The sequence below is a fragment of the Thalassophryne amazonica genome, chromosome 1, assembly GCF_902500255.1.
Source record: "Thalassophryne amazonica chromosome 1, fThaAma1.1, whole genome shotgun sequence".
Taxonomy (NCBI): Eukaryota; Metazoa; Chordata; class Actinopteri; order Batrachoidiformes; family Batrachoididae; genus Thalassophryne; species Thalassophryne amazonica.
Window position 1 is genome coordinate 162,286,128 of NC_047103.1, and position 27,793 is coordinate 162,313,920.

Here is a 27,793-nt window from a genome sequence, read left to right on the forward strand (position 1 = left end):
GTAAGAAAATCTTAATTACTAGAGTAGCTGAAAAAAAAAATGAGTCAACTTGTTAGGAACTAGTCGTTGTCGTGGCAATCCCTCTATGGCGAGGAAGATAGTCTCTTGATGGATTCCCGGACACGAAGATAAGTGAACAGGCCCATGCGAATTGTGCATCGTACCATAGAAAATCTACATCCAGGGTTGATTTCGATATGCCTGTTCTTGGGTTTGCGTAGCACGGTAATGTCATTACACTCCGACAAACACACCGTCCTCAACAGATCTTTAGCTTGGTCCAATAGCTGGGAAATCTTACACAATCAGGGTCTGAGCACGTCTCCAGAGCCAGTTATCCATCTTATCTTCAGGGTTCCTGTTGGGCCTTCATGGTTACAGTAGTGACCAGGGGACACAATAAGGTACCCACCGTATTTCACCCCAATAGGCAATCCCTACTTGATCTGTTACCCAGGGGTCACGACACAGATGAGAGGTTGGATTTTAACACCCATAGAAGATTGTAGTAGTCAACTACTACAACTAGTCGTTCCAGTCTTAAAAAGAACATGAACCTGTACGGCAAAAATGTGTGGCTCATACAGATGAGATGAGATGCATGCATGACTAATGCGAGCAACAGGTTGAAAGTATATAATAGTGCCACCAATAGTCCTCAAGTGACCAATACTACTTGATGTGTAAACAGACACCTTGACAGAAGTTCATAAAACTGCTGGAGGGGACTCCTCCAGCAGGTTGTGGCAGCACATTTGGAGAAACAACACCCCTACTGATGCTTCACCATCAACAAGGACATATGCATAGAGATGAGACAGTGCCCCCTCCTGGTATTTACACAAAATGGAGGCTAAATAAACATGGAAGCCAGGTCCTGGAGGGAGAATGCATTCAGAGTACGCCAGCTGTGCTAGCGTACGTATTATTTTAACACCAAAGTTCAAATACCACCGTTGTTGGTGGAAGCTACATTAAAAGTGACCAGTCAAGATTTCTGATGATCGGTGATGTAAATTCTCCAAATGTGACAGAATCTGCGGTATGTTACGCTAACCGCTGTAAGCATAGCATCAGCACTAGGTTAACGCGGCTCATAATTAGTCAAACAGGTAAAGACTGACATAGCAACGTAGACATCTTAAACAGCATTTCACGCAAAACCAAATGAACTTTCCTCAATGATGACACTAAAACTGCTGGAAACATTCAACAAAACAGCACCCGGAGCAGCTTTCAGTTTACATTTATGGAATAAAAAGTTGTCACATACAGTCCGTATATAATTTGGTATGTGATAAAACAGGTCAAAAATTAGGTTACATCTGTTCAATCATGAGTACAGTAACATGAATAATTCCATATATTAATGAAATTTGCTTCATTATTGTGCAAAACAAAATATACATATCTACTGAATGTGTAAAAGCGTACAGTATCAGCGATTGGGCCCTGTAGTGACAAACATGACGCAAATTGAATTACAGAATGTTCCTATAAATAATCCTCGCCTCCAAATTCCGATTTCCAAAAATATTCTGAGACGTGATGACTGCTTACATGATACAAACATTTTTAACCTGTTATGTGCCACTAACAGTCAATATTATACTTTTAGCCAGTAGGAAAGGCTTCTTGTTCACATATTAGCTGATAATATATTTATATATGAGGTAACCGACCAGGCCTTTTATAAAAAACACTAATGTTTCCACTTTGGGAGGAAAAATAAAAATAGAGGAAATAAAAAAATGGGCAAACATGACAACAGTTCGTTACACATAGAAAAATAGCTCTTAAAATGGCAAATTTGTCGTCCGACATAATACATCTCAGTCTGTTCCTGGAGTCAAGTACAAGACTGTTTGTCAAACACAGTTTCATTCATCAGCGTTAATGCACGACATTGTCATTGCGCAACAGCGGCTCCTAGAGGCCACAGTGATCCTTACACCTAACAAGGGTGAAAAATGTTTGAGCTGTTGGAGCAAAAAGAAAGAAAGAAAAAAGCTGCACATGCTCAATCTGGCAAATGTCTGGTTGTTTAAAATAAAGAAAATCCACCCTAAATCACATCACACTGCAGCACAGCACGTTAGCCTTTTAGCCTCGGCCAAATAAAAATTATGAAGCCTATTTCAAAAGGAGAGTTTGCCTGTGGCCTAATAATGCAAGTACTAGGGGAGCTACGACCACTACCTTTGCACCAGCCCCTCCCCCCACGAACTAAACCAAACCAACTTTTTTAGGTTCCTTAGATGACCCCAAAACACAATCAGGATGTTCCCAAAAATAAAAACTGGCCTCAAGCCAGTTATCCAAGATGGCCACCAAAATAGGGTTTTTCACTAAAACACCCTTAAACATATAAACAACTTAAATATGACATAGATTCAATGATAAGGGTCTACTGGCAGCCATTTTGGACACCATTTTTAATCTTAAACCATGAATGAATTTAGTTTAGGCACAAATGAGTTTGCCGTGACCTGCAATGGTCTTCCCATTAAATCTCTGTGATATTTAAGTTGTTTAAAGGTGTTTTAGTGAAAAACTCCATTTTTGGTGGCCATCTTGGACACCATCTTGGATAACTGGCTTGAGGCCAGTTTTTATTTTATGAACATCCTGATTGTGTTTTGGGTTCATCTAAGGAACCTAAAAAAGTTGGTTTAGTCCCGGGGGGGAGGGGGGGTGCAAACATAGTGGTCGTAGCTCCCCTAGTAAAGGTACCTTTGAGGGGTGGGACTAAAAAAAATACATAAAAAAAAAAAAACCCTGACAGCTTGTTTTGATCCCAATGTATGCCCTCAGTTTAATGAAGCTCATTTAAAGAAAGAAAAAAAAAATTCAAATAATTTATTTATATTAATGGCCACTGAAATTTATCGTAATGAAATTTGCGATGTTAAATATGCAGGTTGGAAAAAAAATTGCCAATTCAGTTCTGTATCTGAGGAGAAACAGCTCCATCTACTGAACCACCCACCGTCGCAAATCATTATTTGGGTTTTGAATTAATTAGTTAGCTGGCACAGCTCCAGATTAGCTTCAGAAACAGAGCAGAACCCGGTCATCATAGAGATTTTTACCGACCACACCAAAAAAAAAAAAAAACTTTGAAAATTTGCTTCAAAGTGGCAGAAAAAAATGTCACATTTGTGCCACGTCGGTGTCAAAGACAAACAGCTGAATAAGGAAATAAGGACACCCACCGCTGCTGCTCGCCACGTTTGAGTGTTTCAGGGTGGATTTTACGCTACGTCTGCTCGAACCCCAACCTAGCTTAAACAAAACACACGCACGCACATATTTTATAGACAAGTCACGAAACATTTCCAGCCACGTGTACCGCTTAAGAAGACAAAACATACCTTAATGCACACAAACAACTTTCATTTGCCAACTTTAGTCAACAATTCACGTTTCTACATTTAAAGAGGTCATAGCCTTTTTTTTTTTTTAAAGGATCACAAAGTCCCACAATTCTGCCTGCACATGTCGAAATTAACCTGACGGTCTGGTGGTTAGTGTGTACGCCAAACATGTTTATGCCAACATGGCAGAACGGATTACTGACCGGACATATGAAGGATAACATGAACGTTAATAGCGGTTTGCATTACCACATACGAATACATGGTGTCAACCATTGTTAACATCAACCGCAGCTAGCATGACTGCATATGATAATGCTAACACCTGACCACATGATCTCGGAAGTGACGCAGATTACGTCAACATAATGTGAAGTATAGATGGCGCCATGCGTCCATCCGGAAATCCAGTCATTCCTGGAAAACTTGTGATGCATTTTGGGTTACAATCTGCAACTTGTGTTAGCTTGTCAAAAGGCGTGTAATATAACCCCTTTAAAAGAAAAACAAATCCGCTCAAACAACCACAAACCTGAAGCCGCTGTTCAGAGCCAATACGTCAACAAACACTGATTCCAAAGTGATTTAGAAATCAATCCAACACAACCTGGTCCTCTCTGGCAGTGCTTTAGCTTTAGTGCACTTTGACCTTCGCTAATCCACATTCAACACGTACAGCAACTGCTCTTTCACAGTCGCGTGCTGAGGCTTCGCATTAGTGTTAAATAAAAAAAAAATAAAATACTGCAGTCACCTGTTACAGAAAACAAAACAAAAAAAAGTGAATACCAGTACTGATTCCCCCCCAATTAAAAATAAATTTTTCACAACAATCTTAAATAATTCAAATACAAACAAGTGTCCAGATTAAAAATGCAAAATACCCTTTTATTACAAAGTGCTATTTAAAATAAAATAAGAAAATGCTTTACAAAATGTTAAAAATTGGTTTGCTGGCAGGAACAGCACAGAAACCAGAACTAAACATCTGAAACATCTTTCAGTTACGCTTTTAAACATCTTTTAGTTAAAAAGGGGCAAAAGGGTAAAAACTTATTTTTGATCATGTCATGATTATTCCAAAATTCATGGCCACTTTTCTCAACAAATCTAAAGAGACAGCCAATCATATTGTTGGCTGATGAGAAATAGTGTTAAAAAAAAAAATTAAGGACGCTAGCGCATGTGTCAATCATAATGCTTCGGAAAAACCTTAAAAAGAAAAACCTACAGTATGCCAGCACCGACTGGTCTTTCTTTCAACAGCAAGATGGATACAGTTCATTTGCATATTAATGTTTCCGCTTGAATCCCGCTGATCATATTATGCATCAGTTCTTCAGGATCAGCGTTTGTCCAGTACCCAGAATTCACGGTTGCAGATTTCTGCTTTAAGTGCTTCTTGGCATCCATCCACTCGTTTCCCCTCCATCAGCCTGAAGGGGAGGGTTAAAGGACAGTTCTCAGTTTGACCATGAGGGGGCAGTAAAACACAGCTTTTCCGCTGTGCGGTGGTGAAGTGTTGTGAAGCGGTCTGTGATACTGGAACTGCAGCTGGTGTACGTTTTCCGCTTTGTTCGGATCAAAGATGAAACGTCCAACACTGTTAGCTCGCCATGCCTTGTTTGAGCACCGTGTAGACGTTATCTACTTTGCTCAACCTCTCGAAAAATGGGATGAGGTCCAGCAGTTCGGTGTCAGACATGTCGTCGAACCACGAGGCCACAGGAACCTACACAGGAAACACGGAGGAAATTTAACATTTCGTTAACATTTGACATTGGCCTTGTCTTTTTGTGGATTGTTTTGTTTTTGTTTATTATAGCTGTAGCTAGGTGATAGCTCACTTTGTGCTGACATGCAAATGAAAATACTAGATGATTTTTTTTTTAAAATCCATTTATGCTTTACCTAAAATTCTGTTTGTCTGCAAATGGAATAAACAGAACACTACAAGCTTTTAAATAAAGTGTGCTATTAATTGCCATATTGATGTATGACGTTACTGATCAAGTACTGGACTTGGAGTACATACACAATCATCAGTTTATGTAATGTAACAAATAGTACTGACCACTTTTTTCGACAAAGGTAATTACTGTATTGTTCCTAATGTGAGGCTTTTTTGAAAAAAATGGGGTCTCCTTCCTATACATTGACAATATGAAAAATTGGTGCTACCCCAACCCCAAGATTAATGCCACCCTGCCCCTCTAACTAGCTTAAACTGCTGATGGACAAACACAGTGATCATCCTAAAAGGTTTGTCAAGTTAACAAGCAACAGTCAAGTTATGACTCAAATTGTAAGTTCATGGGGATTAATGCAGAAATTATTAAACAACTCTCAAGCAGCCAAGAAATATGGTGTGACAGACTGTAATGTTCAAAGACCGTAATGTTTGAAAAAAAGGGTGAAAAACAACAGGAAAAGTGCCCCGTGGTCCTAAAAGCAGCCTCTTCCAGGAGAGACTAACAGGTGAGTATGTCGAGACAAGGTGAAAGAAATGAAGAGCTGCCCATACAAATGGGCTTGTATTAATAATATTTTCAAATAGAAGCATTATCTTTATGAAAAATATCTGATATAAATAATATAATAATCTGTATCACAAAAACTAGGTAATCTTGTAATCAAGGCCATCATATTCTGAACAATACAGTAGTGACTCTGGTTGCCAGAGATAAACATTTTCCAGAAATGACCAGCATCATTCATACCGGACATTGTTTTGCTGAGGCGATACATTTAACTACTGATAGCCGGTGTTCTGTCGAGATGAGGTGCGTGGCACCTCTGCTCGACAGATAAGTCTGTCGAGATGAGGTTCCTCGCGTAACTGCATATGTGTGCACTGAAAAAATTACTTGATGAAGTTCGCTTATTTTGATGGGCAAGTAAATGTATAAATTGTTCATCCGAACGTAGCAATTTATAAAATCTACTCACTATAAAACGACAAGTATTTTTAACCTGGAGTTAGCTTATTTCGACAGGCAAAATATACATATACATACATTTATGCTCCTAGCATAAAATACAGAAAATGTTTTACTTACTAGGCTATAAATACACTGGGGGAAAAAAAAAAACTGACAGAAAAAAACAAAAACAAAAAAAACCAAAAAACAAAATGCCCATGCGCAGCTGCACATCAAGCGAATTACATCATCTCCCCATGTGCAGTAGCGCGACGCACCTCATCTCGACGGGACACCGGCATTATACAAAACGCCAACTGATGTTAGCATTAGCACACATGTTCACATTAAGTGGAGTTACCATTAACATATGCAGTCAGCGCTATATTTCACATCTGGAAATTTACAGTTTTGGCCTCATTTTGGCAAATTTGTTGCAAGTTGAGAGTTAAGAAAATACACAGAAGAACGCAACAGCAGACGGTGATTGCAGACCATCTCATGCAGGGGTGTGATTCTTCCAGATAAATTAGGAAATCCAGCTTTTCTGTCCTGAAAATGAGGCTCTTGTAAATCATGCAAATCCGTGTTTTTTGTTTTTTTTTGGGGGGGGGGGGGTTAATGCACACAGTCTGTGAGTCATAACCACAAAATTAGGAGTAAAAGACAGAAAAATGAGTGACAAACATCACCCTGTGGGGAGGATCTACTACTGATCCTGACTACTCCGAGTGACTACTCAGAGTGTGGCCGGGCAGAGCTAGATGGCCACAGACCAGGTCAGCAAGACACACTTAATCTGAAATTCTTCACTTTTGGATATATGTATACACACCCAGTTTGAGAAATGGAGCTTCTGCAAATTTGTCTGAGGAGAGTGAGCAATCTTAAAAATTAAACATGACCTTAGTGCACCACTATTTATTGGCTAATGTTAGCTTAGCCTTAGCTGCACAATCAATGGGTCTGACGATTTACCCAGACTGATTCAGATAGATTCCAAATATGAGTAAATTAAGTACTTTTATTTATTTTTTGGTGTTTTTTGTGGCATTTTGGAAATGCAGAAATGCGCTGCTCCTCAAAATGTGCCCCTGTAAACAAATCAAGCGCACCGCCTTCTTCTATGGCGGTTAACAGCAGCTGTCATCCTTACTGTTGCATTGCTGCCACCTTGTACATCAGTCTGTTATAGCAGTACTAAATCTTCTCCGTGAGTCCAGTGTCTTCCAAGTATTTAAAAAGCCAATACCTCCCCCTCCCACTTGACCTAATATCGCCCTCAGTCTAAAATACTTCCCACAGAAAATTCTTTCAGGCCTATTCTTCTACAAGCTCTTGCCTGTCTCTGGAATATTTATTACAATACATGAGAACATGCTGCACTGTCTCTGGCTGTGGACATTTCAAACATAGCCCATCCTGGTGCTTTCCTGGGAGGAAGAGAGTACTGTTAGTGACTTCATCCTTAATTTACCACCCTCGTCTTCTACAACTATTTACTGTCTGTCACTTTACTAGCTATTGAAAATAAATGTCTACCCTTAGTCTCCTGCTCCCAATATTTTTGCCATTGTAAGATAATTTCCCTCCAAACAATACACTTGCCCTCTGCTTTGGAAAGATTGATACTGATGTCTATGTTTTTGTATTTTGTCACAGCTTTTTTGCCGAACCTATCCACCTTCTCAGTTGTTGGGTGGGTTAGCTATACACACTGGAACCCATATCAATGTTATCTCAACCCCATTTCCTTGGCACATCCCTAATCGCCAAAAGATCATCATAAATGAGGTCTTGTTGACTCCTTGATGAACCTGTGCCAATACCATTGATAGCTGACACAGACTCAATTCAGTGTGCACTGTTTTACACTGCTTGTACTGTACGGTTATTTGTATGTATTTAAGTAATATTACTGTGTGTGTGTGTCTCAGGGGGTGTGTGTGTGTGTCTCAGGGGGGCGGGGTTGCCACGTCTTGGTAGGTGCACCCTATATGTTCCTGTTTTTTTGTCCTTTGCCAATCACACCTGTGTCATAGGATCTCCTGCTGAGAAAACTACATATACAGAGTCAAGTTTGGCACAAACAAAAATGTGAAAACATATTTGCGAACTTTTAAGGACACTGTGCTACAACTGCAACTGTCAAACAATTCTCTGTTTCCCTCGATATGACCGGCATTTTAAACAAATTTCACGTCCACTCACTGCATTGTTGGGGTGGAAGATGTAGGAGGCAGGGGAGTTATCCACGATGATGACCTTATTCAGGTCACGACCCAAGCGACTTAGGTCCTTCACGTAGTTCCCTCGGTGGAAGACGCAGGACTCCCGGAAGAGGCGAGAACGAAAAGCTCCCCACTTGTCCAGGAGATCGGAAACAGGGTCAGCATACTGCGGAGGGAACAAAAAGTAAAACCACCCCAGTGGTTTTATTATAATTGACCCCTAAAAGCTTCAGGCCCTCCAGTCTGCTGAGCCTCACCGCAGCGTTTTCTCACCTTGGCTAAACTGGCCGTGAACAAAACGCACTCAAACAGTTCCCCCATCCTCTTCAGGAACTGGTCGACATGAGGCCTCTTCAGGACGTACACCTAGAAAAGAAGAACATCAAACAGGAAGGATGAGAAGAAACAGATTGCAGCACATCTCACAAAAGTAATACACTATTGAGTGTTGCCAACTTGGCAACTTTCTCAGTAAATGTGGTGACTTTCCAAATCCTCTTGATGACTTATTTTTTCAAAAGCGACTAGCGACAAATCTAGCTACTTTTCTGGGCGTTACTCGACTTTTCTGGTGTTTGGTGACTCAAAAGTGAAAGCGCATATTGATGTAGTCTCTGTTCTCGCCGAGCGGCAGCGGGTCTCCCCCCGACTTCTGCCGCTGCTGCAAAGCCACAGGGCCAGATTGCAAAGCACTGAGTGGAGGGATATCTACCAGTACTTTAAAACTTAATATTTTATTAATTTGAATCCACTTTTAAATTAATGTGAGCTATTTAAAAGTGCTAATCACTGGCACAAAACCAGTTTCAAGTTGTTTAAAAAACCAAAACAAAATCATAAACCAGTCAATCTTCAATTAAAAAAAGCCTCTAACCCAGTGAGACTTTTGCTATAGAACCATCTAAAAAATATTGGGTTGAAGAGGTTTAAAGACAATTTAAATTATGTCATTGAACTATCATAGGGGATAAAAAAAAGAAGAAGAAAATCCAGATTCTCTCAAACAAATCAGAAATGCAACAAAATATCACACCTGAAAGGCTGGAATATGTCAAAATTTACTGATTGAAATGAACTGATTATCAAAATAATAATTGATTATTTTAAGGTCGGTTAAAAAAATGAACTGTTACAGTACTAGAATGGTCCAACGTTGGAGCCCTCGAAGACATAAAACGTAATTTTAAAGCAGGACTGTCCTGATGTCTTTACCACAGATTTTATTACACTGCAAAAACTGCTCCCCTCAAAATAAGACAAATAATCCTAAATCTAGCCAAATTGTTTTGTATTAAGCAAAAAAAAAAAAAAAAAATCTGCCAATGGGGTAACAAAAATTTGCTTGGTTAGAATTCTCAAGACTAGCAAACATTTTCCCCAAATAAGACATTTTTTCTTGTGTAAAAAATGGTCGACAAGATTATTTTTCTATTTAGACAAAAAATAAGTCCAATTTTCTTTTTACTTTCTTACATACCAGTTTTACAATGTAGCAGTTTTCAGATACTGAATCCAGAATAAATTCAACATTTAAAAGGTTTTGGCATTTATGCAACTCCCAAACATTATAATTTCAGCTGTACAAACATGGATAAAAATCAAAATAGAAGCTGATGGTACAGATCCCTGATATAGAAACATCTACAAACCCTGGACTTGTCTTCTTTTTGCCTCGCTGGTCGCTGAGGGCAGTGTTCCTGAACCAAGTCATCCGGAATAGGCTGGACTTGTTTGAACAAACCTATCCTGGATTACTTGAATCAGGCCCAGACCCACAATATGTCATCCATCCGCAAAGCTCTTAAACGCCGGCAGCACCTCGTGCACTCAGCACTTTCAAATGCACAGCACTGATCTCCTAGTGACCGCAAAACATCAAAGTGTCGACACATCGTCAGTAACTAAGGCACAAAATCAGCCATACCTGGTGTACTGTTCCATCTATTTCCACAGGAATGATGAAATCTGCATTGTTCACAGGCTGCCAAAATGACAAAGAGTGCATGTTAACAACAACAACAACATATTGAGATACACAGAAAAACACTCCCAAATAAGCTGTATAAAACTGCTCGAGTCCTACTTGGACACACTCCAAGACTGTGTCACAAAGTACAAATGTCCCTCTTCTGATGTCAGTGAACTGACTGAGGTTTTATTCACAGACAGCTGCAGGTCGAGCAGGAGAATTAACACACTAGTATGCTTCAAAAGGTCCCGGAAAATAAAACTGGGAGAACATGCACCTGCACTACAAGTGCTTTCACAATCATTCCAAGTGCAAAACAGTGCCCCCAAGTCTTAATTTCAGGCCAATTGCATTGTATTGTTCTGAAACAGTGAAAACCAGGATTTGAGGGCCCATTTTTCTATAAGCAGTTATGGAAGCAGCTACAGTTCTGGTTAAAGCTACTGGCACCTCTGGCTTTCAAGCTTATTTTTTGAAAAATTCAGGAATAACTGCAAAACTACCAAGAATGTTTCATAAAATTTCCAAAAATCACAAAACAACAAAAACAAAATGTTTTTCATACATATAGTGAAGAAAAAAAAATTGACGCTATTGGCACCCACATGATTAATCGAAACTAGCATGTTGCCTGTGGGGATCCACAGGCTCTAGATTCGGTAGTGTTTAAAAACTAGGTAGCTGACATTTGTTAATGGTAGTAATAAATTATGCAGTTTCTATAAAGATTTTAACTGAAAGTGCACAAAGTTAAAATGAGAAAGTTTTGTGAGTAATTGTTTTACAACTGGAAAGGTTGTTCAGAGCTTGTCTGGTTACCAGGGACTGATTAATGTTAATATCAACATCCATTGTTCGCTGTTATTTAATGTCACTAATTTATCCAAAAATATTAGTTCTATTAACTTTCCGTTTTCGCGGCGTTCATCCATGACCCAAAATACATAAGCATACCAAACAGCAAATGTCAGCTCTCCAGTTTCTCCATGGTGGAAGTCTCACACACACACACACACACACACACACACACACACACACACACACACACACACACACACACACACACACACACACACACACACACCATTTGGCTTTTAATATATAGATTACCTCCTCAAACAAAATACAAAACAAATTAGACTCTGTATCAGTGTTCACATGACCTGTATTAGCCAATAAATGATGATTTTACTGAGTACAAAAGGGCTGACATATGTTTGATCTTGTTGGTATGACCATAGCAGATGGCCACCCTACACAGTCTGGTCTGCTTGAGGTTTCTTCCAATAATCAAAAAGCACTGAAAGACTTTTTCCTGTCCATTGTCACAAATGTGCCTGCTCACAGTGGGCAAGGACTAGACAAGGGGACTCCAGTCCTGCTCCTGGAGGGCACCTGCCCTGCATGGTTTCCCTGTCGACCTGCTCTACTCACACCTAATTAATTAACGCTGATGTTTCAAAGCTCTTGATTGGCTCAGCACATCAGCTGTGGGTGAAGTTAGGAGAGCTAAACTACTTTAACTACTTACTTTAAAGTACTGAAATTTCCATTTAGCACAGTGCTGCCAACAACACAAGTGTACCCTGCTAATGGTGCCAGAGAGAAACGCATACAGTAACTGGCAGAGGGAAGTATTGGCCACAGTGAAAGAATAAAATTAAAAAGTTGAAGGGGGAAAAAAAACAACTCAAATATATACACATAAAAAATCTTGACAATCCACACGTTTGGAAAATTTGCAAGAACATTATAGTTTGAGAGTGTCCGTGCAATGAGGTGCTCACAGAGCAGCAGTGATGCACCCAGTTCTGTGACATGGTCTTACTTCTTCTGTAGCCTGCAAAAGAAAACTGAAACAACAGACTGAAGCTGCACCATAATTTAATCACTTGTCGTACCTTAAACGAGCTGTGAACTAATGTCTCATCCAGATCTATGACCACACAGAGCTTTCCGGAGTCTTTTGACTTCACTGGAGGCAGCAGTGGCTTCACCTGGATCTACAAAAACCACAATGACACATTATGGAAAAAAGAAAATCCAAAACATGCCAAGCAAAAGAGCATGAGAGTCAAAAACACTAGAAATGCAGGGCGAACTCAGTTCTTCAACACACCTTCGAGATGGTGCCATTTTCTTCGACCAGCAGGGGGGCATTGTTGTTGACGGGTGGGGGTTCAGGTGGGCGGTCCCGACAAAGGCAGCAGAAAATACTGGAGAAGAGTCCTCCGCTCCTCGGCTTCTTCGAGGACAGAGACGGTGATGAACCTGCAGACAAGGAAGAGGAGGTCAGTCCAGATGGGGCGGCCTGAAGCATGCTGGGAATGAGGATGGTCCTCGAGCTGCTCCATCATTCTTCTTCATCATTGCTTGGATATTTTTGGTCTTGTGTGTTTAGACATTTCTTTTATGCATTTGTTAAAATCATACAAAAGGCATTTTTCATCCCAGTGATCTCAAATAATGTAACCCCCCCCCCCCCCCCCCACAAAAAAAAATGTTAAAATCATTTAAGTCAAATAACGGAACCTGAGAGGCGCAATACGCTGATGATATAGCAATCTTCAGCGACTCAGCTCTTGGCCTTCAGTTTTTACTCACAGCATACAACGAAATGGCGAAAAAGATGGGCCTCTCCATCAACATCACAAAAACCGAAACCATGTGCATTGCACCATTAGTCAAATTTTCCATAGACGGTGAAAAGTTGAAGAATGTAAAGCGTTTCAAGTACCTCGGTAGTTATGTAGCCGATGACCATTTGATAAAAGAAGAATTAACATCAAGATTTCAGGCTGTGTCTTGTGCATATGGAAGATTACAAAGTAGAGTTTTTGACTCACACAAACTCACCCCGTCAACCAAAGTCAAAGTTTACATCCAGTGTCTGATGCCCTTACTACTTTACGGGTGCGAAACCTGGACCCTTTACTACCACCAAATTAGGCAGCTGCATACTGTTCAACAGTGTCATCTGAGAAGAATTTTGAAAATCAAATGGGATGATTACATCAGTAATGAAGAAGTTTTAACTCGGGCAGGTGTTGAAGACATCGAAATCAAACTAGTTAGAAATCGACTGCATTGGCTGGGCCACACGACCAGAATGGACGATGATAGGTCAGTGAAAGCCCTACTGTATAGCAAACTTACGGAAGGGACTCGACCCGTTGGCCATCCCAAACTATGTTATAAGGATACTTGCAAAAGTGCTTTAAAATGCGGAGGAGTTCTGGGTGGCTGGCAATGGAACGTTGAAGAACGACCCGCGTGGAGAACGATACAAAACACTTGCGACAAATTCAACCAGAAAAGAATCGACGCATATGAAAAGAGAAAGGAGACTAGGAACAAACTTAATTGCACTTATTGTGTATTGCTATTGTGTTAATTAAGGATGACTGTTTAATTTTAAATGTGTTACGCCCGTTTCGGGTTAAGGCGTATGTCTGTGGTTATTACACCTTACTGTTTGCCATTTTAGTTGTTAAAATATGTTAATGATCCCAAGAAAATTGTAAAAAGTGTTTCATGAGTTGTTTCTGATGTACAGCAGAAGAGTTGAATATGATCTGTACTGTACATCAATTTAAAGTGTTTCTAATGTGACTTTATTTAAAAAGTTGTGTCAATTTTACATACGCTTCTGTGCATTATTACCCTCAACAGCATGTGGATATGTTTGAAGCCTCTTGATTGCATTGCTAATGTCTGTCTGCAAAGCCTGCTGCTTGACAACACTGGCACCTACTAAGGAGGCTTCAAAGGTACGGGCAGTGGTCTTTTATTGACCAGTCTACATACATGTCAACCTATACGGCTTGTCCGTAAATTATACTGATTTTTCAGAGTCATACGGACGTACAAATAAAGTCTTACGGATATTCAGGGTTTTCTGTTGTAATTTTTTTTTTTTAACTGTTGTTTTTCTCAACTCCGCGGACTTTCGGCCAGCCGTCCACCATTGTACTCCTCATAGAAACTGTGTGATGACATGCGCAATGTGAGCCTCCAATCTGAATTGGTTCACCGTCACATGGTTTTCCAATATCCAATCGTAGGGCAGAGCAGTCTCACATGGTAGGGTCAAAGATTGTTAGAAGCAGTGATCCGTTACTCTGTGAATTCTTGTTTCTGTAAAAATAGAACAGCTGTGTGACACTATATTCATGGGAAATATACTGAGTTTGTACAAAATACCTACAATGTACTTGTAGACATTGATTTTATTGACAGCAAGCAATTTTACTGTGGAGCAAAAGGATTTAACTGTGGAGGACTTCCACCATAAAAGAGCCCATGGAGATCCCTGATGTTAGTTAATATATGGACAAAACCCCAGTTATGTGATACCACGATGCGGTTGTGTGTACTGTAATAAAACTGATTTTGGTGCGATTTAGGAGGTTATAAGGATTTTGTGTTGATTTTATGGATTTTATCACTTGGTTATACAGGTGGACCCTCAAAGGGGTTGACATGTATGAGTCTAAAGATGCTGGGTTATAATGTGTAGATAACGTGTCAAGTAAGAACATTTCATTATCATGGTCTGTCTACATTGCTTGGCAATAATACAGAATCCACCAACCAATTGCGATAATGCTTGTTGATGACATCATCGTATCTTCCACAGTGAATTTGAATGGCTAGAAAAGGCTGCAGTCAGTGTTTTGTTCACAGGCTCCATCTCCACCTCAGTAGATTAGAACTTCCTGTAAGAGTGTAAAATTATAAGCTATTTTAACCCTCTGGATTCGCCTGACTGAATTCGGTCATGTAAAAGTCACATGAACGAATTAAGCAATTGTCCCATTAAATTCGCCAGACTCAGTCTCTGTTTCAATGGGTTTTAAAAGTGAACGCGTCAGGCTTCATACAGGTTTTTAAATTTTGTTAATAGACCTACTGTAACCTGAATTATGATTAGTAATTTCCGCAATGTTTGTTTGGGAATTTTATGGTCATATTTGGTGCGAGTATTTGCAGAAAGCCGCAGTAAACAGTCTCACATTTCCTCATTCAACTGCGCTGAGCATTCCATCTCGTCCAGGAGAGCGGGCGGGGGGGGCCACACCTTCCGTTCTATTAAAGCAGACAAACTAACACTACCTCCTGGTGGACAGAAGCAGGAATGACAAAATGAGATCATTCCAGTGCCCAAAAATACAAGTCAGAGAATCAGGTGCTCAAAATTAATTATATCTGTTTTTGTTTTTTGTTGTTGTTTGTTTATTTATTTTAATCAATTTAGCATTGCAAATTGTAACCCATTCAGAAACACTTCCATTATAACCTTTACACTTAGTTTTATAATCGTGATGTATACCATTACCGTGAAGGGATTCAATTTATATCGTGATATGAATTTTAAGTCATATCGCCCAGCCCTACTTTACACTTGTGTCATTGTCCCTTTTCTGTCATGTTATGTGTTAATCAAAAGAAACATTTTTTTAAAACAAGCCATTTGTTCTATTTTACTTTCAGATGTACCTGTGAACATATGGTTTTGACATGAACACTCAAAGTACACGCAGTGATGTAACTACTGTATATGAAATATACAATATTTATTGAGTGAGAAATACAGTCTTCGTAAAATCCTAAAATACTCAATGTTTAAGGCCCCCAAAGTGCATGCAACACCTGTCTGACAGAGGACAGATAGAAGACTCCACCTTTTATTTGTGAAACTATGACACCTATAGGAAAGGAATGGAATAGCATGGAACACATGACAGACATCATCAACAAGACATCCAAACAATTTCAGCACCTCTCCACCACCAGCTAATATTTCAGCTTTGTTGGACATCACATGACAATGTATTCTGATTATTTTCTCAACAGAAAATATATATACACCCACCCACACACACACACACACACTTTCCAAAAAGAGAAAAAGCTCACAAAACTAAACTTAGGAGTCCGGTTATTTTCAGTGCTTAAAATACATTTGCCACTGACCACTGATGGAGCTTTCCACCATTTTTATTTTAAAGGCAGCAGGTTACTTACTGATCGTCGTTAAATGTAAAACACAAACCAGGACATCCGCAAACTTCTCATAACTTTGTGGTGTGCGTGTGTGTGTGTAAAACATGTGACTGTTCGGAGGTGTTGTGCAACCACTGATCTGATGTCAGCAGCAAAAGCCACACAGCCACCAATGAACATTTACGAACATGAACGTTTCATTATTATTATTTTTTATTTATTTTTAGGAGCGATTAGAACTTCTTGTTTTTTTTTCCAGTTGTGATAACACAAATCGGCAGATAAAACGATGGACAAAGAGATAAAACAAAATAAGTCTAATCAAAGGTGGTTGGATGAGTTATTAATGTCAAAATCCTAAGTAGAAGTTTGTGTTTCCAAACAATCCGGGAGCTCACTTTTAAATTCTTTAAACTCAGCTTCATTTTGCCAATGGGATTATTTGTGATTAATGCTCGACCCTGCGGCATCCTCTGTGTCTAACTGATAGCGACCGTTTTACAAAGGACACAAACATCTGCTGTCCATCTCTCAAACCTCCTCCTCTTCTCCCGCCGCTCTCTGCCCTCCTCCCAGAGTCCATTTATGGGTCGAACCCCTGTCTGATCCTCACCGGATTCTGCTGCGTTCAATCCACAACAGGATGAGGAAACAGACGCGTATCAGTAGAGGAAGCATGGCATCATGGTATGGAGGCGCTGATGTTGCTACCTTTACAGTTTCTTCTTCATATCTTGTTCTTTCGGCGGGCTTCCAGTTCTACGCTTGTGTTTTCAAGGTGGAGACCCATAAATGTAATGAAAATTTGACAGAATTTCCCATTTTTGCTACAATAATATGAATCATTTCCCTCAAACACTCCAGCTCTCACTTTATTCTTCATATGAGGTTTGTTTTGTGACGTGAACGAGCCAAATCAGACCGTTTGAATTTTTATGCAGTTGTAGAGCCGCGTAAAATTCTCTCATCATCTCAGAGTCCAGGAATAACAAAGATGGAGGACAATGTCCACAATCACGCCGCCTTTTTGGACTCACTCGAGCGATCAACCTGCAAATGCAGGCATCACACATGTTCTCACCCACATGCACACCGCACAGCTGTGAGATTGATTTTAATTTCAGAGTTTGGCAGAAAATTATTTTTTCCAATTCTAACTACTCCATTTCCTGCTGCTTCATCAGAAGGGCTGTAGTGCACGCTTCAAAAGTACATGTACGCTTTCCTACATTCATCTTGTTACGTTTCATAAAGTATTCGCAGTGCGCACGCCGTCAGTGCTGGCACAGTGCACATTTTAAAAGTGTATTATTTTGTTGACCTTCACTTTAAATATGCTGCAAGTCTATTTTATAATGGCACAGATTTCATCATCATCGCGTGTTATGTTGTTCCGTTTCCTAAGCGCAGCCTGAGCCAGCGCGGTGCACATTTTGCGTTAATTCACTTCAGATATATAACAAATCTGTTTGTGACAGCTGGAGCATTTCAAACGCTTCTTGGAGGACGATCAAGACGCACTTTGCACAGCTAAAGGAGCATGTCTGCGCAAGAAAAAGTAAATTTAAATAAATTCTCAGCAAATATCCTGCCAGGCATCAGTGGTCAGTGAGGTATGAGGTCTGATGGTCCCACGCTGACCCAAAACCCAACAATGAACTTTCAAGCCATCAGGCTGATGATCACTAAACGTCCTGATTGTCATACAGGTTAAGGAGAAATGAAAACGATCTCAGCCACTCCCTTTTGTCCTCCGCACTCATTTTGGTATTTACTGCTTTATTTCCTTTTTCACTCCCTTGTGTGCACCCTCCCTCCCTCGTGTCCTTATCATTCGCGGTGTCGACTCCCTTGTGTCTGCGTCTACTGCAACACTCATGTCTATCACATGCCTCACAGCACAAACAATGATGCAGTGCCGACCTCAAAACACAGCGCAAGCATTAATTTAAAGTCAAAAATATAAAAAGAACAAACAAAACAAAAAAAATAATCAATTATTTTCAGGACAACCGATGAAACAAAACTGGTCCCTAAATCTAAATGATGAAAACACATGTCACACCCATGAGCAACGTTCTGGTTTCACCATTTTCAAAATATTTTTAAAAAAATCTTTGTGTGTTGCAGAAATATGTCATTTCCACTCAGCTGAGATAATGTTGAGGCCAGTGTGTCACTGGTCTTAAAATAGGCTCCTAAAGTGGATTACACATAGTGAAAACAACTTCCACATCAAAAACTGGATCACTTTGCTCACTGAATGAGGAAAGACTTGCTTGTTTGTCTAGTAGAAACTTTAGTATCATTTTTTTCTCCAGATACTGTAAAACCTACATTGGGGTTGGTGGACTTCAGCTTGCTGTTCAACACCATCATCCCCAACATTCTCCACAAAAAAAAAAAAAAAAAAAAAAAAAAAAAAAACTCTAACCTCTCTGTTCTAGCTCCCACCTGTCACTGGATCTCCAACTTCCTGACTGACTGGACACAGCAGGTGAGGCTGGTGAGCATCACATCCATCACACTGACAATTACCACTGGTGCCCCTCAGGGGTGTGTGCTCTCCCCACTGCTCTTCTCCCTCTATACAAACGACTGCACCTCAGGGAACCCCTCTGTTAAACTCCTGAACTTTGCAGACGATGCCACCATCATGACGGGCACAAACATCAACGAACTGTCAGGTCTACAGGGGGGAAAAAAAACAAACAACAAAAAAAAACAAAAAACATTGGAGCCAGCCTGCCCTCCATCCAGGACTTATACCGGTCCAGGACCAGGACGCGACCTGGTAACATCTCTGCAGACCCCTCACACACTGGACACACACTGCTTAAACTACTCTCCTCGACATTACAGAGCTCTCTATGTCAGAACAACCAGACACAGGAACAGTTTCTTCCCACAGGCCATCAAGATCATAACTTTCATCATAAGATGAACAACTTAACCTGCCAAAAAACACACTAATTCATATACCTCATATACAACTTCGATCTGTTTGTTTGTTTCTCCTTTGTTTGTTTCTCCTTACTTTTTATTTTTACACACAGAAGCACTTTACAATTTTGACAAGTAACTTTCAGAACGCCATTAAATTTTAGTTTCTACACAACTGTGCTCTGACCAGCTCAAGAGGCGCATCTGTACCAGCCACTGCCAATGTGAATGCAACACCAATAATCCTACACTCTGTGTGTGTGCACGGACATCATCTACTGAAACATATTTTAGAAATACCATTTGAACCTTTACCATTTACAGCCTTTGGGGGCTTTTAAGCTTTAAGTTAGAAAAATATTTTTTCTTTGGCACCACTATAATTGTAATCCCATTTAAATAAGGGATTCATATGATATTCCCAATATGAAAAAAAATTTGCACCATCTGGAAACAATTTAGAATTTTGACCCCTGAGGGTAGAAATTCAAGTGATCCAACGCCATGACACACCTTTGGTAATGTGGGGGCTTTTCCTGAGCTGCGTGAAGGTTCTGGAAAGGACACGATGACTGCCAATCAGGGTAAAGAAAAGCAACGTGACATCAGCTGGCTGCTCACTCAAACAAAACAAACCAAGATGGCGGTAAACACACCAAAACAGCTCATTTCTGTATAAATCTGAGATATTCTCATATATTTGCTAAAAATTAGCAAGAAATAAACACCAGACAACATCTCTGAAGTAATTTATAAGACCTGGACATCTTACGGATGCTGGAGTGCACGCCCAGGAACACGCATCAAGCAAGTGGGTCTCAAAACCTCATGCATGCACACACACGTTTCCTCCTGCAGTCCGTGTGCATGATGTTGAAGAAGGAAAAAACAATATTTGCTATGGAAGTCCCCCGCCCCCCACATAAATATATTCTATTCATTAAAATGAGCTGTAATTTTGCAACGTTTCAAAAATAAACCAACATTATAATGCTTGAATTTTGGTAGAACCTAAATTTTGTGAGTTTTGTGAAATTTTTAAGGCCATACAGCTTTAATGAGCAGTGTCTCTGAAAAAGCCTTCCAGCACAGGGAATTCCATTCCAAAATGCTCATTCATCTACATGTCAGGTCTTCACATCCATCAGTAGAGCTGTGGAAAACATCAAACCTGTTGTCCATCTCTGCTCACATAAACAGCCCAATAACTCTGGGGAAAAATGTAAAGCTGAAAATGAGATAAATGGCCAACCACGGGGCGTGAGAATCGCTCTCGGTGGAATTAGAATCCGTGTATTGCAAACATGGAGAGAAAAACCTCAAGTAATCTCTGTGAATTAGTGTTTTCACATTGCTGGCAAAAGCAACAAGACAAACTCAATGTGTAAATGAAAGATGTCAGAGTCCGCGTGGTCTACACACACTGATGTGAGTGGTCCTTGAGTGGCCACACTAAAAATTTTTTTCATGACATCCGGGCTGTAGGACTCTATCATGTAAAATTTTAAAATATTACATGCAATTTGGTGCAATTAATGAGCTAAATGAGAGCTACTATTTCTCAGTCCCATTTTCTTGCTCATTTTAGTCATGAAAAGCGTATTTTCCCCTCATATCGGCAAGATGACAGAACTACAATACACAATCTGTCACAAGCATTAGAATACGGTGTTATTACCATTTCACAAGACCCACGTATTTGCATGAGACTCTTACCGTCCACATTTATCTTCAGCAGTTTCTGCTTGTGTCTTAGCATGAACGAAGCTGCACCTACTGTTCATTAAGTCACCAATATCACTTAATTCTCAAGAACACTGATTTGGGTTTAAGAAGGAGTAATTTTAAGAACTGCATAGTGTGTGATATATGACCGCCTCAGATTTGGCTGATCGCCGCCCCCCGGTGTGTAAAGTCTATGGGTACACAGAAAAATCATAAAATTCTATGTCCCTAAACCAAATGGTTTATAGAAACGTTTGAGGGCCAAAATTAGTGCAGCGGTTAAGAGAATATTTAGAGGGGAATCCTGCAAATGGTGATAAAAGCATCAATTTGGCTGAAATACTCCTCAGACAAAACTCTCTTGAAAAAGCTGGTTTGCCACTTGAATTTTCATTCGGTGGTCAGGTAGGGGTCAATTGAAGAATTACACAGAGGTCAAAATTAAAAGATGCTCCAATCATATTGAAAAATATTCCACATTATTAAAGAGAAAAGAGAATAAAGAGAATCACGGGATCTTCAGCTCTGCCTCCCGTCTTTTTGTTAGCGCCACTGTCTCTAAACCATGCAACAAAGCTGGTCAAACTACTGTCTTGTAAACTTTCCCCTTCACTCTTGCAGATACTCTTCTGTCACAGATCACTCTTGCCACCTTCATTAATCCTGCCTGAACTCTCTTCTTCACCTTTCTACCACAATCTCCATCACACTGGACAGTTGACCCCGAGTATTTAAACTCATCCACCTTCACAACTTCTACTATAACTGCACTATTCCACCGGGTTCCCTCTCAATCACACACCCACCAGGTTTGAAGGAAATCCATCCAGCTGTTTGAGTTATCTTGTCCACACACACACACACACACACACACACACACACACACACACACACACACACACACACACACACACACACACACACACACACACACACACACACACACCTCTGACAGAGACACACAGAGTAATAAGATTAAAAAACAGAAGACTAAACATGTTACAGGAAGACCAAAGTCTGTTTCCTAAACCTGACCTATGCACAACGCAAGTTATGCTGCATCCTGTCACACAACATACAACATGATTAATGACTTTACCTTATTTGATTTCCATGTAACACCTGTACAGAATAATTAACACTCTGTGCACTCATGCCAATGATTTCCACAATTGCCTGTTGCCTGGAATTTGTTGACACCTGTGCTTGAGGCATATTTGTATGCTGCTTCTTCTTCTTAAAAAAAATGAAGGTTAAAGGTCGGCATTCGTGTGTGGGACTGAGACTTAGGCAGCAAAGGGAGTGCAGGAGAAGAAGTCGGATGCAGCTGAAATGAGCACGCTGACTTTGTGTGCAATTACAAAACTGGACAGAATAAAACACGAGGTGTCAACAAACGGACGGCCGTGCAAGTGTGCATGACTCAAACATAGTGCACAACTGTCCGTGCACACTCTGCTGTGTCCATACGTTAATAAAAACATTTATTTTTTGAAGAAAAAAATAGCTTGGCGGCTTTTATGATGTGCAGAAGGGCCTCGTACAGTCAATGGACTTATTCACAAAGACACGGAGAAACAGCAGATCTGCTGTTTTTGTGTGTCCAATCATCTAGCGACAGAGTCTAATGCTGCAATTAAATTTAAGTGTAGCAATGGTTTTGCTCAGGAAAGAAATCTCTTCAATCAGGGCAGAGTAAACAAAGTCTTACTGTGAGTAAACACGCCCCGAAAACGTGGGGACGGGGTTACGCAACCTACTACTACACAATACAGAGAATGCTGCCACTTCTGACTCCAAAGTAAGTCCCTTCGGCTGCTCCGTTGTTTGCACTTGGGGTCGCCACAGCAAATCCAAGGTGGATCTGCATGTTGAATTGGCACAAGTTTTACGCCGGATGCCCTTCCTGACGCAACTCCACATTACATGGAGAAATGTGGTAGGGGTGGGATTTGAACCTGGAACCTTCTGAACTGAAACCAAGCGCATTAAAAACTTGGCCACCACCCCCTACTTGGCCACCACCCCCATGTCTTGAACAGGAGTGCACATCTGTCCCAAGACATATTCAGTAACTGGGATTGTTCATGTGTCCATCCAGTGACTGTCTAAGGCTGTGGATTCCTTCAAGTACCTCGGGCTGTGGCTGGACAGCAAACTGGACTGGACTACCCACACCAGGCTGGACAAACTGATCAGGCAGGCTGGCTCTGTGGCTGGCATGAAGCTGGACTCTCTAGTGATGGTGGCAGAGAACACTGGGCAAACTGCTGGACATTATGGACAATGGCAGTCACCCTCTGCACACCGTCATCAGCAACCAGAGGAGCCTCTTCAGCCACAGACTGCTCCTTCCCAAGTACAGGACCAACAGACTGAAAAACTCCTTTGTCCCTCAAGCCATCAGACTGTACAACTCCTCACTCAGGGGGAGGAGGAGTAACAGCAAGACAGAGGTCGGGAATGAGAGGAACAGTAGTAGCCAATAAACCAGTAGTGATCGTTATGTCTTTTTTTTTTTTTTACTTTTGATACTCTGTGTGCTTCTTACCCTGTACAGTGCTGCTGGAACATCAATTTCCCTGAGGGAGTCTTCCCAAGGGATCAATAAAGTTATATCTAATCTAAAGAAAACTGAGTGAGAAGGTTTTTACATTTCTTTTTAATCTTTATACTATTTAGATAATCCAATTACTTTTGGTGTCTGAAAAATGAAGGATTGTGTTGGTTAATGTGACAGTAAGCAAGTCCCTTTGGCTGCCCCCTTGTTTTTCACTTGGGGTCACCACAGCAAATCTGAGGTGGATCTGCATGTCTAGATGCCCTTCCTGAAAACCCCACGACATGGAAAAATGGGTAGGAGTAGTATTTGAAATGGGAACCTTTTGCACTGAAACCAATATTTTGTTAAACCCCTTTAATTAAAGCTAAATTCTACACAACAAGTACATTTTATTTCAGCTCTATTGTGGTAGGGTACAGGGGTAAAATCACACCAACAATGCCACTGTCCAAATACTTATGGGCCTACTTTCTTTTCCTCACAAATTGTACGGTGCCAGATTTATTCAAAGTAAACTGATAATTTACTTAGTTTTTAAGGTTTTTTTTTTTATTTAATAGACTATTTATTGTCCATCTCATTATCATATGAATCCATATTAATTTATATTGTTTAAATTTCTTATGTAAATTTTTACTTTGATTTTTTTATGCATGTTCATTTTTTATTGTTGCCATTTTTATTTTCAAGTCATCACTGACATGAACCACCCTAAGGGGTCATTATTGCATTTGACATGTGAAAAAGAAAAAAATATATATTGTTGCTGTAACATATCTCAAACAATTCTGCAAAATTGTTGCAAAGCTCAATAATATAAAGAGTGAGTTCTGTCTTAAAAATTGTAGTGTCAGATTTATTTGAAGCGCACTGCTAATGTACTTACTTCTTATGTAATTGACAATTTAATTAACATCTCAATCTGAAGCTATATGAATTTGTATAGTTTAAATAGCTTGTCCTGTGACAAATTTATACATTTTTCTTTTAGACTGTAGTTTACATATTCATATTTATTGTTGACATCTTTAAGTAACCAGTTTTGACATAAATTACTCCAAGGGGTCACTGCTGTAGTTGAGATGTGATCAAGGAAATGTTATATGTTGTTGCTGGAACACAATTCAAGCAATTCCACAAAATTATCACCAAAGTTTTTGTATATATCAGACAGTGTTAGAATCTTGTAAAGTATACTGAAATTTACATAGTTTTTATTGGATTTTCTTATTTAATCAACATTTATTTAACATCTAATTGTGAAATTATATGTATTTGTATATTTCTGAACAGACATAATGTCTTATGTCAAATGTACTTTTTTCTTGTACACCTCATTATGCATGTTCGTACTGCTGCTGTTTTTAAGTAACCACTGTTTTGACATAAACCACTAAGCTGTCATTATTGCATTTAAGATGTCATAAAGGAAAATTATATATATATATATATATATATATATATATATATATAGTTGTTGGAACATACGTATCTCAAATAATTCTGCAAAATTGTTGCAAAGCTCAATAATATAAAGAGAGTTCTGTCTTACAAATTGTACAGTGTCAGATTTATTTGAAGTGCACTGCTAATTTACTTACTTCTTATGTAACTGACAATTTAACATCTCATTCTGAAGCTATATGAATTTGTATAGTTTAAATAGCTTGTCCTGTGACAAATTTATACATTTTTCTTTTAGACTGTAGTTTACATATTCATATTTATTGTTGACATCTTTAAGTAACCAGTTTTGACATAAATCACTTCAAGGGGTCACTGTTGTAGTTACGATGAGATCAAGGACAAGTTATATGTTGTTGCTGGAACACAATTCAAGCAATTCCACAAAACTGTCACCAAAATGTGTGTATATATATATATATATATATATATATATATATATATACACACACACACACACACACACACACACACACACACACACAGTGAGAGATTAAAGTATACTGCTAATTGACTTAGTTTTATTGGATTTTCTTATTTAATCAACAAATTATTGAACATTTCATTCTGAAATTACACATATTTGCATATTTCTGAATAGACTGGTGTCTTACGTCAAACGTACTTTTTTCTTGTACACCTCATTACGCGTTTGTTCTGCTACTTTGCTTTAAGTAACCACTGTTTTGACATAAACCACTATGCTGTCATTATTGCATTTAAGATGTAATAAAGGAAAAATATCTATATATTGCTGTTGGAACATATCTCAAACAAATCTGCGAAACTGATGCAAAACCTGTCGGAAAAGTCGATCAAATAAAAGGTAGAGCGACTCCTGTCTTTGTACAATATGTACTTTCATTCAGAGTGCAGCTTTCTTTATTAAGACTGTGACGTCACTTCCTTGACTTTCATCACAAGCCAAAAGGCCGCAGTCAGTCTGTGCGCCGCAAACAAACAGTGACACTTCAAGGCTGCGGCCGCTTTTCAACTTTATTAAACTTACTTACATCTGTACACGAGTGCAGAATGTCGTTACAGTCATATAAAATACTTTGCGGTTTGTTCTGACCACCCTGAACTTTCTTTATAAAGTTTTGTTTTTTCTTTTTAATGAGTGTAGACAGAAAAAACCCCGAAATAAATCAAACTCTCACCTCTGTCTGCGCCCGCTTTGCTTCCTTCTTCATCCCGGCTCACTTGTGTGATCACTGAGGACGGATTGTCCATCACGTCCAGGTCCGATCCGGATTGCTGAGCTCAGACCTGATAAACTTTTTCAGCAACTCTTCGCCCACTCAGGAAACGTCGCCCAAACATCGCCGCCGGCGGCCTACGGCGCCGCCATCGCTGCCACGCGCGCTCCGTTCGCTCCCGTTCCAAGCCCGAAAGTTCCCAAACATTTGTCAAGAAGAACTTTGATTCAACATGGTCGCTCCGCTGCGCTCGATACAAACATGGCGGTTTCAAGGCCTCCCCGTTTCACTTAAAGCGGCGCAGCGCCTCCGCGGCCGTCTGCGCCGCTCCCTCCCCGCTGGCGACAACACGTTTGACGACGATCCCTTAAAAGTAAAGTTTGCCCAAACTTAGCCGGCTAGCAAGCTAACACCTGGAAGTTTTACTTATAAAAACGCGTAAAAGCCGAAAAATCGTATACTCGTTATGTGTATTACGTGGCTGTGTGCGATTTACAACGTTAACGAGCTACTTTTAAAAGTGCGACCATCAAAGCGATGACCAAAACAAAGCAACAACACACATTCGTCGTCTTTTGAGAGCTATTAGACAACGCGTTTTGTGTGTATCTGTACGTGTAGTGTGGTAAACGTTGTCTAATGACCGCTTGTTTGCGGAAAAATTTGTTGAAGAGTAAAAGTTTTCGTGGCCGCAGCAGGAAAGAAACGCCCAGTTTGGGTCCCCTTGAAACTGCCTGAAACTAGGGAGCGTCGCACAAGTTTCGTCCTCAACTTTGGCGTGTGGCATTTAAGCATAAAGCTTTGATCATATTTTACGTTTTTGAAAAGGTTGTTTGATTAGATGACTAACCAGGATGATAATTTAAGATTACTTCCAAAAGTTATTGTAATTGGGGAGACACAAACAGTTTTAATTTCTTAAGCTACAAAAAATGTATTTATTTTTTTTAAGGGGACTGTAAATGAAAGAAGAAAAAGGTGTATATATATATATATATGTATATGTGTGTGTGTACCATTCACCATTGTGTTCCATTTACCATGTAATTTTGGTTCTATTTAGTGTGCTATTGCACGCCATGTCGTCCGCACGCTCACACTAGCAGCAATGGCGGTTAGCTTAAAAAACAAACATGGCGGGGTTTGTTTTGGTGACAGACAATGATTTATACAAGCTTATTGAAGGTCCAGTATGCCTTAAGCCATCTGGAGGCATTTGCAGTATTCGCTGGGACGTCTAACTATAGTAGAAACGCTGTCGGATGAAGAGCTCAAATTTCTGTAGCAATTTTTCACTGGACTGAGCAAAGCAGACTGCAGTCTGTACACAAAAAGTCAATGCACAGCCTGAGCTATGGACTATCATCAGGATTGTTTTTGCAAGTTGACTGAGAA

General features: G+C 39.8%; 1 protein-coding gene across 1 annotated transcript; it reads right to left on the bottom strand.

The window, feature by feature from the left end:
* Positions 1-3,273: 3,273 nt before the first annotated feature.
* ctdsp1 (CTD (carboxy-terminal domain, RNA polymerase II, polypeptide A) small phosphatase 1) lies at positions 3,274-26,838 on the bottom strand. The gene is made up of 7 exons (XM_034178175.1): positions 26,360-26,838; positions 12,618-12,769; positions 12,400-12,501; positions 10,454-10,510; positions 8,803-8,895; positions 8,510-8,695; positions 3,274-5,109 (listed from the first exon to the last, which is right to left on the bottom strand). Exons 1-7 carry the CDS (start codon positions 26,430-26,432, stop codon positions 4,984-4,986), a joined length of 789 nt encoding a protein of 262 aa, XP_034034066.1. The 5' UTR covers positions 26,433-26,838; the 3' UTR covers positions 3,274-4,983.
* Between the last annotated feature and the right edge of the window lie 955 nt (positions 26,839-27,793).